The 20,021-nt window shown below is 46.6% G+C and overlaps 1 protein-coding gene across 1 annotated transcript in view; it reads right to left on the minus strand.

Moving 5' to 3' along the window:
• The window catches only part of ALPK2 (alpha kinase 2), a 151,407-nt gene that overhangs the window by 22,495 nt on the left and 108,891 nt on the right, over positions 1–20,021 (minus strand). Inside the window, exons 7-8 of the mRNA XM_040421072.1 lie at positions 12,920–13,194; positions 11,627–11,715 (exon numbers count right to left, since the gene is read on the minus strand). Coding sequence (XP_040277006.1) covers positions 11,627–11,715; positions 12,920–13,194 — 364 coding nt within the window. The remainder of the gene's footprint in view (positions 1–11,626; positions 11,716–12,919; positions 13,195–20,021) is intronic.

Genomic DNA, 20,021 nt, shown 5'->3' on the forward strand with positions numbered 1-20,021 from the left:
GCAGTCACAACCGTGGTCACTAAGACTGATTTACAGTCACTACTGGGCATGTTAAATTTCGCCATGCGCATCATCCCGCAGGGCAGAACGTTCATATCCCGCCTGCTGGCGCTCTTGGGCACTGCCCCGGAGCAGGACAGCCCAGCGTGTCTGGACAGTCAGGCCTTAGCGGATCTCCACATGTGGGATCATTTTCTGGGCCGGTGGAATGGGGTGTCCCTATTCGTACCCGAGTTGTCGTGTCGGTCTCCTATAGTCTTCTCAGATGCGGCCGCAAGCTCAGGGTTTGCCGCCATTTTTGGCACCCACTGGGTTGCAGACGAATGGCCTGCCGAGGTGGTACAGATCCCAGGGTTCCTCCAAACCTTGGCGCTGTTCGAGCTGTACCCCATTGTGGTAGCCGCCCACATATGGGGCAATCTTTGGGCGAATCAGTCTGTTCTGTTTGTGACTGACAATACAGCTGTGGTAGATATTGTAAACAGTGGGTTGTCAAAATCAAGCCACATCATGCGTTTCCTTAGACGGTTAGTACAACTCTCCCTACGTTACCATTTCCATGTTTATAGTGCGCATGTGCCAGGTGCGCAAAACTTGGCTGCTGACGCCTTGTCGAGGGCTAATTTCTCCCTTTTCTTACAGGTCATGCCAGAGGCAGATACAGCAGGCGCTACCGTCCCTCCTCACGAGTCCTTAATGCTAGCGTAACTAACCACCTTGAGACGGCCCACGCTTTGATATTCAATTCCCTTTCACCTAACACAACCAGAGCATATAACACCGGGTGGAAGGCGTTTTGCAGGTTTCAGGGGAATGTCCTCAGGGGGAATCCAGTTTTGCAGAGTACATCCTGGCGTTCATTGGCTACTGCCACTCAGTACACAAGCTCTCCCACAATACGGTGAGGTCATACCTGGCGGGAGTGCAACATTTCCTCTCCGTTAGTCATCCCGAACTAGCGTCAGTGTTCTCCATGCATGCTGTCAAAGCCGCACTTAAGGGTTTGAGCAAATGTGGACCTCAAGGCCAAGTGCGTAGACAAGCGGTCACCGGACCCCTTTTCCGTAGACTATCCGACGTCCTGGACAGTAATCCTTTCGGGGTTTTGCCCAGCTTGGTACTCAAATCCGCCATCTATTTAGCCTTTTACGGCTTCCTGAGACCTGGGGAGTTCACTTGTTCTCCTGGCAGTAGCAAGTTCCTCACGGTCGGCCAGCTGGTCCAAAACACCGAAGGGTATGTACTACTGCTAAAGACGTCCAAGACCTCACAGGTGGGCCCCCCAGTCCCGGTGTCCTTTTTTCCCACATCTCACCAATGGTGCCCCGTCATGGTGCTCCATCAACTACGGTCAGCCTTGTCAGGGTCCGGGCCAAACAGTCCACTGTTGCCCTTCGGGGTGGTTCCACTCACCACCCACCAGTTCGTATCCCATGTACGGTCCCTCGTGGCCAGCTTGGGCGGCGACCCTGCCACAATTTCAGGACATTCGTTCCGCATAGGTGCCGCGTCCGCGGCATAAAAAAATCAAGTGCCTGCGCATGTCATTCAGAAATTAGGGCGTTGGCACTCGTCGTGTTTCAGCCGTTACATACCTCACCCCGAAACTGAAATGTCAGCAGCCTTTCAGAATTTGGTTTTGTAATGACGTTGTAATAAATTACTTCTGCCAATCAGTATGTCTTTTTGCCCTCTTTCAGGCGTCCCTCCACGACGCGGTTGCGGCACAACTCTAACCGCTTAGGGGTAGGGTATCCCAGGTAGGGCTAGGTACGTACTTGGTTGCCACGACCACAAGTGTAAGGCCGATTCATTGGCCTGTATTTGTGGGAGAGGCTTGGCTGCCTACTTCAGCGGCCGGCGCCCTCCCACAGTTGTACGACGTGCAGAGTTCTCCCTCCCACCCACCCTTTTCACCTGTTACTCTCAAAGGGGATGCCCTCTTTCAGGCGTCCCTCCACGACGCGGTTGCGGCACAACTCTAACCGCTTAGGGGTAGGGTATCCCAGGTAGGGCTAGGTACGTACTTGGTTGCCACGACCACAAATATTGTTATTATTACAACCTGCGCTAAATTGCAAGCAATTGTTTGGCCGCTGCTGACAGTGTCAACAACCTCGGCTACATCTGTTGTATTACATTTGCGCATCATAAATATCTGTGACATTCAGCACATTTGTTTGGCCACTGCTGACAGCGACATTACCTGCGCTACATCTCCTGTATAACATCCGCTCCTGATGAAGCTGGTGTGGCGAAACCTGCGTCGGGCGGTGTTATAACCACGGAGATTTTATCTTGTTTTATGTCTACTGATTTTATACCTTTGTGAGTATAATAAAATCAATTATCATCGGAAATATTGGTGGACCTTCACTATGTGCCTTAACCTTTATATCTACAAAAGGGTGGTTTTGTGACAAAGATTATCCTACTGTGGAACTTCGTTGTTTGGCATCACCAAAAAGCTGTTGTATCCTATACTGATCAGGACTCGTGAAATATAGCTAAAGTGAGGCAGCGCGACTTCTTTTTTTAATTAAATCTCCTGTATAACGTTTGCGCATCCTAAATATCTGTGACATTAATTGTTAATTTTTTAGCTGCTGGTGACAGCGACATTACCTGCGCTACATCTCCAGTATAACGTTTGCGCATCCTAAATATCTGTGACATTCAGTGTAATTTTTTCGAGGCCACTGGTGACAGTGACATTACCTGCGCTACATCTCCAGTATAACATTTGCGCATCCTAAATATCTGTGACATTCAGTGTAATTTTTTTGTAGCAGCTGGTGACAGTGACATTACCTGTGCTACATCTCCTGTATAACGTTTGCCCATCCTAAATATCTGTGACATTAATTTTATTTTATTTGCGTATACACTTACAAAACCTGCGCTACTGTACATGTGACATACTTGCAAGCATATATACCATTTAATATGCTCAAGTCGAGCAGTAAGGGACAGGGAAGTGGCCGTGCTGCTGATGGTGCACGCAGAGACCGTGGCCCTGGGCGCGGTAAACCGGGCCTGCTGCCAGAGCACAAGAAATACACTCATCCACGATACCTAGCTTCATGTCCCAGTTTGCAGGACACCACTCGAAGTCACACCAGTGCGACCAGGTGGTCGGTTGGATTGCAGCAGATAATGCTTCCAGTCGGTTAAGCACCACCCTGTCTTCCACCAAGTCCAGTCTCAGTAGCCAAGAGTCTGGTCAACAGAATCCTCACCCTGATCCTCCTTTCTCCCACCATGGAGAGTCTTGGCAAACAAGTGATCCCACACTCGGATCTTCCGAGGAGCTCTTTTCAGTGCCATTCCTTGATTTGGGCCTCTCGCCAAGCTCGCTTGAAGAGGGACATGAGGAGATCTTGTGCACTGATTCCCAAACTCTTGAGCATCCACAGTCAGAAGAAGATGACGGTGGGGAACGGCAATTAGTGTTTCACGAGGTGGATGATGAGGATGAGACACAGTTGTCAATAAGTGAGGTTGTTGTTAGGTCAACAAGTCAGGAGGATGACTAGAGTGAGGAAGTGGAGGTGGTGGACGATGAGGTCACTGACCCAACCTGGGAAGGTGGCAAGCCGAGCGAGGACAGCAGTACAGAGGGGGAGGGATCCGCAGCACTGCAACAGGCTGGAAGAGGCAGTGGGGTGGCAAAAGGAACAAGGTGGGCCACATCAAACAGGCCCACAACTGTTTCCCGGAGCACCCCCTTGCGACAATCTCCATTGCCAAGGGTTAGGTGTTCTGCAGTATGGCGCTTTTTTGAGGAAAGTGCAGACGATAAAAGAATTGTCATTTGCATCCTGTGCCATACCAAAATGAGCAGGGGCGTGAACACTAGCAACCTCACCCCCACCAGCATGATCCGCCACATGGCATCAAAGCACCCTAATAGGTGGGCCGAACGCCTGGGTCCACAATCAGTGTCTGCGGGTCATACCACTGCTTCTGCTTCCCCTGTGTTACGTGCTGGCCAATCCCCTGTCCAAGACGCAGGCCCGGATGCCTCCCGCCCTGCACCTGGACCTTTGCAAGTACCATCAGCGACCACATCCACTTCTGTGTCCCAGCGCAGTGTACAGATGTCCATACCCCAGGCCTTTGAACGAAAGCGCAAATACCCAGCCACCCACCCACAGGCCATAGCACTAAATGTGCACCTTTCCAAATTGCTGGCCCTGGAAATGTTGACATTTAGGCTTGTGGACACTGAGGCTTTCCGCAGCCTGATGGCAGTAGCCGTCCCTCGTTACTCAGTCCCCAGCTGCCACTATTTTTCATGGTATGCCATCCCCGCCTTACACCAGCATGTGTCCCAGAACATCACCCCTGCCCTGACCAACTCAGTTATTGGGAAGGTCCACTTAACGACTGACACATGGACAAGTGATTTTGGCCAGGGATGCTACATTTCCCTGACGGCACACTGGGTGAACGTTGTGGAGGCCGGGAGCGAGTCGTACCCTGGGATGGCACAGGTACTACACAAGCCAAGGATTGCGGGCCCAACTTCCATCAGGATTTCTGCGACCAGCTACATTAGTGGCTGCAACCCCCCCTTCTCCTCCTCCACATCCTCCTCCACTTCCACCTATGAATTCTCATCTTGCAGCACCAGTCAGTCATCAGTCAGTAGCTGGAAGCAGTGTAGCCCTGCAGTGGGGAAGTGGTAACACGCCGTGCTGAAACTAATTTGCTTAGGTGACAAACTGCACACCGCCGCAGAGCTGTGGCAGGGGATAAGGGACCAGACTGAGCTGTGGCTCTCGCCACTCAACCTAGAACCAGGCATGGTTGTGTCTGATAATAGGCGTAACTTGGTGGCGGCTTTGGAGCTCAGCTAGCTCACACACATACCATGCCTAGCCCACGTGTTCAACTTAGTGGTTCAGCAGTTTCTCAAAACCTACCCCAATTTGCCTGAGCTACTGATGAAGGTGCGCCGCGTGTGTGCACATTTCCGAAAGTCATCTACAGCTGCTGCCGGTCTGGCAACGCTTCAGCAGCGCTTGCAATTGCCAGCTCACCAACTGTTGTGCGACGTGAGCACCCGCTGGAACTCCACGTTCCATATGTTGGCCAGGCTTTGTGAGGGCAGTAGTGGAATACCAGCTGCAACATGGTCGTCACCTTTCTAGTCATCTTCCGCTCTTCACAAGCGATGAGGGGGCATGGATGTCTGACCTCTGTGAGGTTTTACGCAACTTTGAGGAATCAACACAGATGGTGAGCAGCGATGCCGCTATTGATCAGCGTAACCATCCCACTTCTGTGTCTACTGAAACGCTCGCTGCTCACAATGAAGGCAGACGCTTTGCATGTGGAAGAGGTGGAAATTGGGGAAGACATTACACAGGGTGATAGCCAGACCACCATCAGTTTGTCTTCTCAGTGCGAATTGGATGATGATGAGGACGAGGAGCAGGAGACGGTTGCCTCCGCTACAGAGGGTAGTACCCATAGCAGGTTTATGCCATCTGTTCAGCGTGGATGGGCTGAAGAGGAGGAAGATGATGAGGAGATTGAGAGTCATCCTTCTGATAAGGACAGCGAAGTCTTGTCTGTTGTGACTCTGGCACACATGGCTGACTTTATGTTATGCTGCCTTTCCTGCGACCCTCACGTTATACGCATTTTGGCCAACACCGATTACTGGTTGTTCACCCTTCTCGACCCCCAGCTACAAAGAGAAGGTCCATGTGGAAAAATTGCTCCAAAAATTTCCAGCTGACAATGCTGGCGGCAGAGTACATAGTTCCAGCAGTTCCAACAGAGGCAAGGCAACACTCTCCAAGGCCTGGGACAGTTTTATGACACCCCGCCATCACCCTCACCCTGATGCGCAGCCTAGTGTCACAAGGAGGGAAAAGTTTAGGAAGATGGTGAAGTACGTAGCAGACCGTGTCAGCGTCCTCAATGATCCCTCTATGCCTTACAACTATTGGGTGTCCAAGCTGGACACGTGGTACGAACTGGCGCTCTATGCCTTGGAGGTGCTGGCGTGCCCTGCCTTTAGCGTTTTGCAGAGTGGGTATTTAGTGCTGCTGGGGGCATAATAACTGATAAGTGCATTCTCCTGTCAACTGAAAATCCTGACAGGTTGACCCTTATGAAAATGGCCTGGATTGCTCCAGACTTCCCTACTCCACCAGAGGAAAGGCGCTTTAAATGTGGCTTTTATGGTGTATTGAATACACTGTATTCCCATGCACCCCTTCCACCACAAAAAAGGGTATATGGTTCAATCTTCCTTTTCTCATCCTCCTCCTCCTCCATCATATCAACATGCTTATTAGGCTGCCCTTACTCCTAATGTTTTAGAGGGTCAGCTCAGCAGAAGACCCTCACCCCTAATGTTTTAGAGGGTCACCAGCAGGCCCTCGCCCCTAATGTTTTAGAGGGTCACCAGCAGGCCATCAATCATAATTTTTTAAGGGTGTGTATGATGCCCTCCTTTATGTGTAATAAAGGGTGTATTGTAATGACGTTTCCTTGTAATTTTTGGCAGCCCTTTCACTTGCATGGGCTTTATGAGTGTAGGAGTCCCACTACCTGAACAATTGTACCACAATGTGAATGAGGCCCTCCTTTATGTGATATACAGGTTGTATCGGAGTGCCTCTTCCTTGTAATTTTTGGCAGTACTTGCACTTTATATACAAGTAAATATACAGGAAAGAATGTTTCCTAACAATTTTTTCTCTAAAATCGATTTTATCTTCGGTTTTGTGCGTATTATTGTCAGTCTGTAAAAGTGGCGTACTACTCGGACAACATCGTTCCCAGCAGCGACCTGGGAGTCCAAGATGCATCCAGACATCCTCCCCATGCTGTTCATGAATTATCTGTAGAGCACCCGAGCATCCCAAAGTGTTCTACTCGAGCACCCGAGCACTTCGGTGCTCAATCAACACTAATTATTACAGCTTCTAATTAAGTCAATCGTAACTGCATAAATTCCTATGCACTGAGCTCCCCCTAGTGGTGGCTGCAGCCATCTTTGTAATAGAAGGGAAGCAGTTGATTTATAAATGTATTTATGCCAGTTTTAAATATGGTGTCCAGAATAAGACCCATTTTTATGAAGCACCTGCTGAACTGTTTTTACACAGATTACAGATAAAGTAGGTGAGGTGGAGGGTGACTTTTTTATTATAATTTTTTTATAATTAAAATTTCTTCTGCTTAACAAAAAAAAAAGTAAATTCATCAGAAATCTGGGATGTACGTTGCATTCTGCATTGCCTCGGGGTATTGACAATTATGGCAGGGTGGGTCCATACTGTTTTGCTATGGGGTCCTATGAGATCTGTGTATGCCCCTGGCTGGGGTGGTCACACATGCTCAGTTCTAATTTCCACTAGCTGTATCTACTGTTAGAAGCTGTGACAGATACAGGAAGAGAACTGCAGCATAAGAGAAAGGACACACCCCTTGAGCTGTGATAGGGAGAGAGCTGCAGCAGGATGGACACACCCCCTTAAGCTGTAATAGGAAGAAAGCTGCAGCAGAAATGGCACTGTTCCTGACTTGTGATAGGGAGAGAGCTGCAGCAGAAAGGACATGCCCCAGAGCTGTGATAGGAAAAGAGCTGCAGCATAAAGGACACACCTGTTGAGCTGCCAGCCTGAAGTAAATAACAGAGCAATTTGTGATCTCTGGACCCATGTGAGGTACAGGGCTGGTGCTAGCTTTGTTAGAAAGAGATTATCATGTACTATATGATGTATGATTTTCATTTTTAAATTAATGATGGGATAACCCCTTTATGGTATATCCTTGTGATACCCCTTTAAAAGGATTGTCCAGGTTCAGAGCTGAACCTGGACATATCCCCTTCTTCCCCCACTCAGCCCCTCTGACATGAGCATTGGAGCGTTTCATGCTCCGATGCTCTCCCTCCCTGAATCGCACAGGGAAAGGGCTTTTTCTGGACATCCGGTGACGTACCGGGCTCTACATGGTTAAGTTAGGCGGAGGCTTTAGCCTAGCAGTGAGCCTGGTGAAGTCACTGGCACTAATGGGTGGGCTTTAGCGCTGACCTAGTCTGTAAAACGGCCATGTGCCCCCCGCATTTTCCTGTTTTGCAGGTCCCACAGTATTGTACAAATACCTATTCTTGTCCACAATTCAGACAAGAATAGGACATCTTCTATATATATATATTTTTTTTTCAGGGCCGTGGAAATGACACCCGGATGTGGACAGCGCATCTTTTGCAGCCCCATTGAAATTAATGAGTTGGCATCCGATGCAAAAAATGTGGATCGGAGATCGGATGCGGAAAAAAATATGATCGTGTCCACATAAAATGTTTCAAATAAAAATTGTTTTTTATTTCCTAACAGTTTACAAGATCTCTGCATCCTGTCAGTAAATACTGTATGAACTTTTTTGTTTACATCCACAAGCTAAAAACCTGTACAGACCTTATACTTTCTAAAGCTGAGGGTTTGCTACAATTGTATCCAGTCTAGAGAATCCTTGATGAGCTAAATATAGTATGTCAGAGGCTCACAAACCTCTCTCCTGCCCTAATAGTTTGTTACAGTGTATCAGTGCAGGTTAACTGTATCAGACCATCTACAGCGGACAGAACTGTGAGGAGTATTAGATCCGCACAGCTTATCAGCCTCTGGATTTAGACGAGAATGTTTCCATTCATTGACAGCTGACAGTGTAGAGAATAAGTTTCACCATCAGCCAATCAGTACAGGTCAGCTGCTGACCATCTCAGAAGAACAGACATCTGCATCTGTGTGCAAGGATATTTTTTGACCATGGCCCCGGGGGGGGAAGGGGGGGGTTGCTAATACAATATTTGGGGACAATGTGGCTCCTGTTATAAAATGGCACAAAAACATAGTGGTCACAACGTGCTCCATATTTGGCATTATCATGGATTGCAGCATTCTCCCTACTAATACCAACTGCTCCCATCCTCTCCTGTTTTTGCAGTGATCAGATGAGGATTCTCCGCCCTTCGGCCTCCAGATCACTCACTGAAATGTCAGAAATTCATTCCATCGCTTCTCCGCGATTTCAAGTAGCTTCATGTTGCTGACGGACAGCGGCAGGTGCACGCCCCACAGGCGGCTCGCACACAGACTGAGTTTCAACCAACCTTTTCACATCTTACATCTAAGAACGGCAAATCTTCTATGATCCCTTGGCAAAGGAAACAACTTGTCCTACCATAGACAGTCCTTACCGGGGACACTGGGGAATGAAAACAGGGCTACTGGGTACAAGGGGCTGCGATCCATTCATTAGAGCGTTCCTCAGATTCCCTAAGCATGGCTTCTCGCCTAGTGGCAGCTGTCTGGACAAGATACAGCCGAAAACCGCACCCGCATGTGGTTTCAAATTGATTGTTAGTTTACATTAAAGGGGACGGTCCATCTCAATATTTATGACATATCGCTAGAATATGCCATAAATGTTGAGATGGGACAACCCCTTTAATTATTAAGTGCTGTAAACTTACTGGCGGTAAGTGGCATCTAAAAGCTGTAATGTCCGCGATCGGCATTATTGCCAGTCGCAGACAATAATCGCGGGCCTCTGCTGTTTAAAACAGCAGAGACCCACCAGCTATGGCACCTACTGCACATGCGAGCGGGCACTATGTTTAAAGACCGTACATGTACAGCGCTGGTAGCGAAAGGGGTTGACCCATCTCAACATTTATGACGTACGCTAGAATATGCCATAAATGTCAAGATCGGACAACCCCTTGAATTATTAAGTGCTGTAAACTTACTGGGGTATCCTAATATAAAATGCCATAAATGTCTGATGGATATAGATACCATTTCTGAAACCCGCCCCAAAGTGGGTAACAAGGGTATCCTGACATCCCAACCCATCTCCATCCAGACAAAAAACGGAGACGTCGCCAGACATGTGCCAGTCTTTTCCTATTCACTACTATGGGACAGAGGTGGGACCTGCATCTATTACGGCATATCTCTGCTTTATCACAAATTGAGGGGGGTTTCATATTGATTTGTTTTAGCTGCAATACCACTGCTCACCACACGGTGTGCTGTAGAAACATGCTTATAAGCGAGATACTGTAGATCACTATGATCACCAAGATCATTCAAGAACATCTAGTGGTAGAAATGTTTACAGCACAAATACAAATTAACCTCTTCAGGACCCTGCAATTTTCCGTTTTTGCAGGGGTTTTTTTTTCACTCCTTGCCTTCCTGTAGCGATAATTTTTTTTTTTTTTTTTCTGTTCTTATAGCTGTATGTTGGTTTTTTATTTTTTTTGTGGTACAAGTTGTACTTTTTAATGGCATCATTTACTATTGCATACAATGCAGTGGGAATCCGGAAAAAATTCCAAAGGAGGTGGAATTGGAAAAAAAATGCAATTCTGCCATAGTTTTATGGGCTTTGTTTTTACGGCATTCCCTATGCGGTAAAACTGACCTGTTACCTTCATCCCAGTATAATTACAACGATACCACATTTATATTGTTTTTCTTAGATTTTTTTCTATTACACTGTTCGCCGTATGAGATACATATTTTTATAGTTTAATAGTACAGGCCGTTTTAGATGTAGTGATGCCCATGATGTTTAATTTTTTTAAATTTAATTAAATTTTTTTATTCTAGGGAAAAAAAATTGAATTTTTATATGTTTTTTTAAACTTTTTTTTATTTTTTTACTTTTTTTTAAAGTCATCCTTGGTGACTATAACATGCTTTCATTAGGTTGCATCTTGTATTATATCTATGCATAACAGAATACTAAATTTCGTATATTCCAATGCAGTGCTGCCACCTGCAGGCCAGCATTGGAATATTCTAGTAATCCGCCTGTAAGCCTTGTACAGTCTTAGGCCTATTACTAGTATGGGCTGTCTTCCCCCACTTCTACCAAGGGAAGGAAGCCCAGGCGGGGAAGTGTGAGGGTCCTGGTTTTAGAGCTCCTAGATGCTGTGGTGACTTTTGACCACTGCATCTGAGGGGTTAAATGTCCACGATCGGCATTACCCCCAATTGCAGACATTAGCCACGTGCCTCTGCTGTGTAAAAGAGTACAAACAAGGCGGTTATGGCACCCACTGCGCCCGCGAGCAGGCTCCATCTTTAAAGAGGTATTTAGGTTGTTTCAAGTTATCCCCTATCCGCAGGATAAGGGATAACTATTAGATCGGTGAGGGTTCTACCACTGGCACCCCCACTGATCACAAGAACGCGGGCCCCGTACCCCCTACAGCTCCCCTGAAATGAACGGAGCGGCTGTGGGTTTCTCATAGAAAAGCTCACTTTACAGTATGGTAGGGCAACTGTTAGATGACCTACAGAAATGGAGTTAGAGTTCTTGGTGGTTGGAATGATGGACTAAGACCTCAGTCCCACCATAGGTAGGACCTGCATCTATCAGACATTTATGACATATCCCGTGGACTACCCCTTTAATTCTACAGCTGTGTAAGGGAAGCAGAAATTTGCAGAATTGCGCATGTCAGCTCTTTATCTGGAAAGGATTGGGCCTCATTGTTATTTTTGTACTGAAAAGTGCTCAAGAATCCTTGGTCTGTAGACAAGCACGCTGTCATTATATTGAAGATCAGGGTATCACTTACTCTGGAACGTTCCCAAACTCCTCCAGCTGTTCCGCTTCGGCTGCATAAATCTTGGCATATTCTCGAGCAGTATTTTGTACATAACATTCCTGTAAGGAAAAGTAGCATATGGTATTTAATAAATTATTATAAATATATGATAATCTACAGCTCACTGATGGAGGATCATCAATACACGTGCACTGAAATCCTATCATTCCACCAAAAAAATCTCTGAATAAGGGAAAACATGCAAAAACATTTTTTGGACATTTTTGTTATTATAAATAATACATTTCTGACTTCCGGCAGCCACCACTAGAGGGAGCGTCCTGTATACAGATTCATACAGCTCCCACTGAACTCATTGGCTACAGAAATCCTATCATTCCACAAAAAAAATCTCTGAATAAGGGAAAACATGCAAAAACATTTTTTGGACATTTTTGTTATTATAAATAATACATTTCTGACTTCCGGTAGCCACCACTAGAGGGAGCGTCCTGTATACAGATTCATACAGCTCCCACTGAACTCATTGGCTACAGAAATCCTATCATTCCACAAAAAAAATCTCTGAATAAGGGAAAACATGCAAAAACATTTTTTGGACATTTTTGTTATTATAAATAATACATTTCTGACTTCCGGCAGCCACCACTAGAGGGAGCGTCCTGTATACAGATTCATACAGCTCCCACTGAACTCATTGGCTACTTTACATGTGAGCTCCTCCTACTGGCAGATGCAGATAAACTGAATTTCATCATGCCAGGATTGGGTTGTTTTCCTACCAAGGGCTGCCTAGCTTTAGCACAGTCTGCCACTATGGTAGGTATGCCAATGCTACACAGAAATAAACCTTTACCACAGGGCATTGTCAAAGTACCGCCACACCTACCAAATCTATAGCAAATGATATACTGTATACAGCAACAAGAAATCAGGACTGCTGAATCAACAGGCTTTTGTCAAACTTTAGAGCCACATTTATCGTTATCTGGTTGTGTATTTGTTATTTAGCCTATTGGTCATATGAAAAAGAAACTAAGGGACTATGCTGGGACTTCCTGCTGAGAGAGAGGCAGACAGAGCTTCTTCATTCAAAAGTAGGAATCACTTATTTGTTGCTAATAAAGAGGGATCAGCTTATCATCATGGCAAGATTAAGAAGGGAAAATGAAAAAAAAGGGCATGATGTTAATAAATTTCCCAGTTTTTAAGATACCTCTTAGCCACACCCCTTTTCAAAACTATGCAGCTAGGAGATAAAGGTGTAAAAAAAACTGTATATAACACAGATATGTAAATTACCTGCACGGCAAGCTTGTAGTTTCTTTGCAACAGCTCATCAGAATTTTTCGCCCCGTATGCTATGGAGTTGTGCACTTTGAGTACACACAGGTGTCCAGGGTTAAAGACTGGGAACAGTCCACACATGACTTTGCTCCGAAAGGCTTTTCGGTGGACTCCTTCTCCAAAGTACAGGTCCTCTGTAGCGATCCGTCCATGAAGATTTCCTCCGAAGTACATGTCAGTGATGAAATCCTCCCGGAAGAAGAGCTGGTTGAACTCAATCTCTTCCCCACCTAGAAGGACAGAGAATCACCCGTGATTGACAGTAGGACGAAGCTTCTGGAAGTGTCAAGAACATACAATATCCAGCACTATGGGCCTTGCTGGTCTTACTTTTTTTGTACATTCGGATTATGGGATCTCTTGCTTATTCTCCTTTGTTCCTTTAGTCTTTATTGTCTATATGTATTTGCCTAGAGGTGTAACTTGAAGATCCTGATCCCCAATGCAAAATCGCTCAACAGGTCTACCAACTATCATCAGGCCCGGTGCTACAATAAGGCAGACCAAGCGGCTGCCTTAGGGCGCAGAGAAGGGGGGGGGGGAAGAAAAATGAAACTTTTTTTATTTTTTATTAATCACTTGCACGCTGCCGGCCGCCTGCGGCTGTTCTCCTCTGTGTGGTGGTCTTGATATCTTCTCTCTGGGCTCCCGAGTCCCGACAAGTTGTTTGAGGACCTTTCCCGCTGAGCCAATTACTGTCGTGACACGTCACACAGCTGCGGCCGCTGATTGGCTGAGTGGGAAAGGTCCTCAAAGTCTTGTCCGGAGCCCAGAGAGAAGATACCAGGACCACACAGAGGAGAAGGGGAGCTGCTGAAGACGGGACCAGGGCCAGGTGAGCGTAATGTTTATTTTTACACAACATTAATAGAGGGGAGGGGGGAAATGTGCCATGGGGGGGGGGGGTTAGGTGACATGGGGGGAAAAATGTGACATGGGGGGAGAAATGTGCCTAGATGGGGAGAAATGTGCCATAGATGGGGAGAAATGTGACATGGAGGGGGAGAAATGTGACATGGAGGGGGTTGAAATGTGACATGGAGGGGGTTGAAATGTGACATGGAGGGGGAGAAATGTCACATTTCACCCCCTCCATGTCACATTTCTCTGCCTCCATGTCACATTTCTCCCTCTCCATGTCACATTTCTCCCCCCTCCATGTCACATTTCTCCCCCCTCCATGTCACATCAACCCCTCCATGTCACATTTCTCATCCCCCTCCATGTCACATCACCGCCTCCTTTTTACATCACCCCACCGAGTTCTGGTTTCTGGTGGGGGGGGGGGGGGGCGCCAAAATGTAGCTTCGCTTGTGTGGGCAAAAATCCTTGCACCGGCCCTGACTACCATGCATTATTTATAGCAGTGTTCCTCAACTTCAGACCTCAGGGCCCACCTGTTGGTCGTGATTTGAGAATATTCCACAGAATGATTAGCTGGGGTAAGTCCTGATGCGCTGACACTAATTATATCACCTGCTCAATACTAAGAAATCCTTAAAGCATGATCGGCAGGTGGACTCTGAGGGCTGGAGTAGGATAGAGGGACCTTTTAGGCCTCCTCAAGGTCTAATGTTTTTGCGAGAGCATCCACTGTGTCCCCTATAGTAAATCCCCTGTTCTTGCCCTCTCCATGGCAGATGATCAGTGATGAACATGGTGCACGTGGTATCATATTTTTAGTACAACTTATTATACATGTAAAAAACAATTCTCTACCTTTCATCAACTAATGGCTGGTGCATTTTAGGAGTCCTCCGTAGCCCTTCTGTTGACCTAAATATTAATGAACTATCCTCCGGATAGGTCATCAAAATCAGATCCCACCACCCTTGTTTATCATATGTTTGATAGGGCTGCTGTTCGCCATATGGGATACATATTTTTATAGTTTAATAGTACAGGCGGTTTGGGATACGAGCCGACGAGTGCTGCAGCCTTTTCATACTATTCAAAGCACAGCGCCGTACATTGTATAGTGGCTATGCTTGGTATTGCAGACCATTGACTTCATTGAGACTGATGGATGTGACGTCATTGGCCGAGGAAGAGGCCATGCAGTCCCTGCCAAATATTGATCAGCAGGGGGTACCCAGTCAGATACTGATGGACATAATGTCCTGAGGGCAGGTTGCCAGTACATAAATCCTGGGCAACCCTTTTAACACTTTGGCACATCTTTTTCTAGATGCACAGAGGGCCCCATAGCAAAAATCAAAACGAGTCCCTATTAGGGCACTACATACTGCCACCCAGGACTGAAGGGCCCAAAGTTTGTTTCCCTCTTGATATGACTTCTGGATCGGTTCCCCATCTCTATACCCAGTAACAATACGGGGAGTCATCACCCAGTAGTATAGGGGATAGGACCAACCATGGCTGGAGATAAGGAGGTTTATTTCTCAAAACTCACACTGCACAGTCATAAATGCAGAGGTGTAGTTATAGAGGGTGCAATGGTAGCAGTCGCACCTGAGCCATGGTTCCTGAGGGGACCCAAAGGTCCTCTGCTACTTACGAAAAGGCCATATTAAAAATGGTAGGTGTGGGGCCCTGTTACAGATTGGTCCTGAAGTTTATGATAAAATTCTGATTGTATCCAGTCACCACTAGGGGGAGCTCACTGACTATGAATTACAAGGATTAAAGGGGTAGTCCAGGATCAACTCGGTTTTGAGTTGTCCCCTTAGCATGGTTGACCTAATACAAGAAGGATACTCTGATCCCTGCAGCTTCGGTCCTGCATCCTAGGGATCTTCTTGCCTAAGGCTTAGGCTTCTGGACTAAGGCCTGTTGACTTCATGTGCCTCGTTGCAGCCAATGACTGGTCTCCGCAGTGAAATGTCCCTAAGCGGCACATGACATGATCTGTTTATATTGTATCATTATATTATTCTAATAATACAAATATATAAAGCATTCACGGGCTGAACTGCAATACCAGACATAGCCTGATGGACATGGCGCTGATTATGGAAATAAAAAAGCAGAACCCTCTGGACAACCCTTTAAAGGTCATCATGGAATCTGAAGATAAGTCATTCAATAAGGTGACACTGCCATCATCCATTATTTTTAATGGTCCGCTCATGGCCCGGATTGTGCCACTGCATCCAGTAATTCCATTAAACGTACGACTGGTGAATGACTAATAAAATGACATGAGGCAGATACTTGAGGTGGCTCAGGAGGACATTCTGTCCACTACTGAAGACGTCTTGAGGGTTGTCTATATTTAGTAGCCGTTTCACTGTGGAGACAGGAAGATGAAAGCTGGACGACTCCGTCACACTTATCTTATATTCTTGGATTGGTTCTCAAATTTGCCTGGCAGAGATGAGAGAGTCACCCGTCACCTTGTAAAATGTCCCCTCTTCTCTCATCAGAGGAGTCTCTGGAAGATTCGAGTAAATCGAGGTTGCTCTGGATTAGACCTGGATAATCATGTTTTTTAGATTGTTGGATGTTTACAGAAATGCGTCGTCATTACAAATCACAGCCACCGTGACTCTGTCCCGTGCCAACGCATGACTCTACTTCTCACCACTGATCTTCCTCTCTGGGGATTTATAGTTTCATGTTTAGAAGGAATACTGATTCAAGAATCCAGAATGCTAGCCGCTTTGATGGCATTTAAAGGGGATGTCTCACCATGACAAACTCTTCTAACTGTGGTGATCACAAGATATTGAAACCCTTAGTGATCGCCGGGGGAAGTTGCATTCAGCTATACATTTTCAGTGCAGTGGCCTCTACAGGGCATATTAGGTATTACATTGTAAAAAAGCATGTAATACATGGATGGGCAGGTCTGCCAGAGAGGGAGCCACTAATACTTAGCATCTAGCTCATAGATTGGTGGTCCCAAAGGAAGGGAGCCCACTCAATGAGATCAAGTAGGCATATGGAAAGGAGTGATGTCAATGATATAACGCTTTAAGCTGCATTCATTTGGTAATATATCTAAAGTGCTCCAAATTCCTGGAAATTAAATGATTCTTTTTGCCTGCAGCCACCAATAGGTAACTTCTACTGGACTCAATAATACATATGAATACAGTAATGCAGTAAGAGGATTTTATCATGTACCTCTTTAGAAAAGCCCAAGCAGGGATAATGTCGGCACGCCGCAGCAGATTTTTTTTTCTTCTTCACACTAAGCCACGTCACTAATCCTGCATGCTATACATGCCCAATTTTACCCAATTATCTTTGTGCTGTCATACAGTATTAATGCCCCTTTAGTTCCCCCACACAATAGTTATGCCCCCTTGGTGCCCCCTCATGGTTTGAATACCTCCATAGTGCCTCCACACAGTAGTAATGCCCTTTTAGTGCCCCACACAGTAGTAATGCTCCCTTAGAGCCCTCACACAGCTATGCCTCCTTAGTGCCTCCACACAGTAGTAATGCCATTTTAGTGCCCCACACAGTTGTAATGCTCCCTTAGTGCCCCCAGATAGCTATGCCTCTTTAGTGCCCCACACAGTAGTTATACCTCCTTAGTTCCCCACTAAGTAGTAATGCCCTTATAGTGCCCAACACAGTAGTTATACCACCTTAGCTCCCCACACAGTAGCAATGCTCCCTTAGTGCCTCCATACAATAGCCCCATACAGTAGTTATGCCCCCTAAGTGCACCCTCACAGTAAGAATAAGCCCTTAGTCCCCCCCTTACAATAGTGTTGACCCCCTTAGTGCACCCCTCACAATAGTAGTGCTCTTAGTTCTCCCCCCCCCACAATAGTGCTGCACCCTTGCACCCTTAGTGCTCCCCTTACAATGTCGTTGACTCCTTAGTGCTCCCCTCACAATAGTGCTGCCCCTTAGTCACCCTCTCGCAGTAGTTTAAGTAAAATTAAAAAGCACTCCTCACCTAGCCCCGTTCCACCAATGAACAGCGCATGTCATCCTCCAGCCTTTGCTCTCTCCTTCTCAGGGATGCATAGGCCAGTGAATGGTGGAGCAGGGAACTGATGGCTCCCTGCTTCATCATTATATTCAACTGTATCTGCGTCCTCTGGCCCAATGTTATTTTAAGGGGCATGCCCTTTAGAAGGATTTTTTTTTTTAGCAGTTTTGAACATGCTGAACTGCTGACAGCACTATGAAGGAGCTGGGAAAGCATGAAAACCCTTTGGGGAGCTTTATCATCAGGATTAGTGTGAATATGAAGTTTTATTCTGCTAGGTTCTAGTCAGTCACAATCTAGCGCTTATTAAAGTCACGCAGAGCCTTGCACTAGCCCATTTTTCTTGCATCCAACACATCAGCCTCAGTAACTCACTTTTCACTTGCTGCCTAATATATCCCACCCCCTGACAGGTGCCATTGTCGGGTGCACCATATATATACAGTATAATCAGTGTGTCATAACTATACTGAATATATTTACTTCTTTTATATCTTTAGTGTATTCAGCAGTGGTTTTTAGTGCCTGGCCACCGCTTATCTCCCTGTCTGGGTGACCACCATTTGTGTATATGAAGCTACAGGTCCACAAGTTGTCACAGGAAATTCCGCAATGCAAAGGAATGTCTCTGCTTGTTGCAACGTTTCTGGAGGGTTCTGCGTTATCTCCGGTCTTGGGGGAGGTGTCGTGTATGAAGCTGAGGATTATATATACTGTGTGATTAAGATTTGCAATTGATTTCCATAATTTCCCATCACCAGCGTCTAAATGCAATGCGGTTCAGGAATCTCGCGCTCATTAGTTTCAGTGGCTGCTTATAGAAATGTAAATTAATTCTGCTTATTTGATATGTTGGCGTAATAACCTTTAGACAACTTATTATCACTCGCCTGTCAGTAAGTGATGGATTTTAGACGTCAGGAATTACTGTAAATCCGTGCCAGTCATTACACTGCAGGTCATTGCTGACGTAAAGCAATACGTCTCTAAAAGGTGATCCTGAAGGGTGATGGTGCCCCAAGGATGTAGAGGCCCCGGGTCATGTGCCCGCACTACAATCTGGGCCAATATTAATATTTGCTAAATATTTGCTGTTGTCACATATTTCATGGCATGCTTCCTGTGGGTTGGTCAACAGGATTTGTCAGATTTTCTGGATGTTCCTGAAACCAACTTGTTTAAACTTCTGCTGACCTATCAAATTTTCATTTTCATTTGGTGTTGAACCTGGGGGTGGGTGTATTGGGGTTGTGGGCCGAGGCTTCTGCTGATCTATTCCATTTTCATTTGGAGATCTCGGGACAGCGATACAGATGGCTGTGCTGTGGGGCAGGGGAGGGAGAGGTGTGTCCCTTCCCTGTTCTTCTGATAGGCTGATACAGCGCGGGACACAGGCCGGAAGAGGCTGCATCGCTGTGTGACGGAGGTAAGTATACGTTTTTGTTTGTTTTTTTATACCGGACTATCTGTTACTGACACATGTGGGGAGCGGGAGGCACTTGATACTGGCACATGGGGGAAGGGGGGGCCTGGCACTTGATACTGGCACATGGGGGGGTTGGCACTTGATACTGGCACATGGGAGGGTTTGGTACTTGATACTGGCACATGGGGGGGTTTGGCACTTGATACTGGCACATAGGGGGGTTTGGCACTTGATACTGGCACATGGGGGGGTTGGCACTTGATACTGGCACATGGGGGGTTTGGCACTTTATACTGGCACATGGGGGTTGGCACTTGATACTGGCACATGGGGGGGTTTGGAACTTGATACTGGCACATGGGAGGATTGGCACTTGATACTGGCACATGGGGGGTTGGCACTTGATACTGGCACATGGGGGGGATTTGGCACTTGATACTGGCACATGGGGGGATTGGCACTTGATACTGGCACATGGGAGGGTTTGGCACTTGATACTGGCACATGGGGGGATTGGCACTTGATACTGGCACATGGGGGGGTTGGCACTTGATACTGGCACATGTGGGGTTTGGCACTTGATACTGGCACATGGGGGGGTTGGCACTTGATACTGGCACATGGGGGGTTTGGCACTTGATACTGGCACATGGGGGATTGGCACTTGATACTGGCACATGGGAGGGTTTGGCACTTGATACTGGCACATGGGGGTATTG

Source organism: Bufo bufo, chromosome 2, assembly GCF_905171765.1.
Source record: "Bufo bufo chromosome 2, aBufBuf1.1, whole genome shotgun sequence".
Classification (NCBI taxonomy): Eukaryota; Metazoa; Chordata; class Amphibia; order Anura; family Bufonidae; genus Bufo; species Bufo bufo.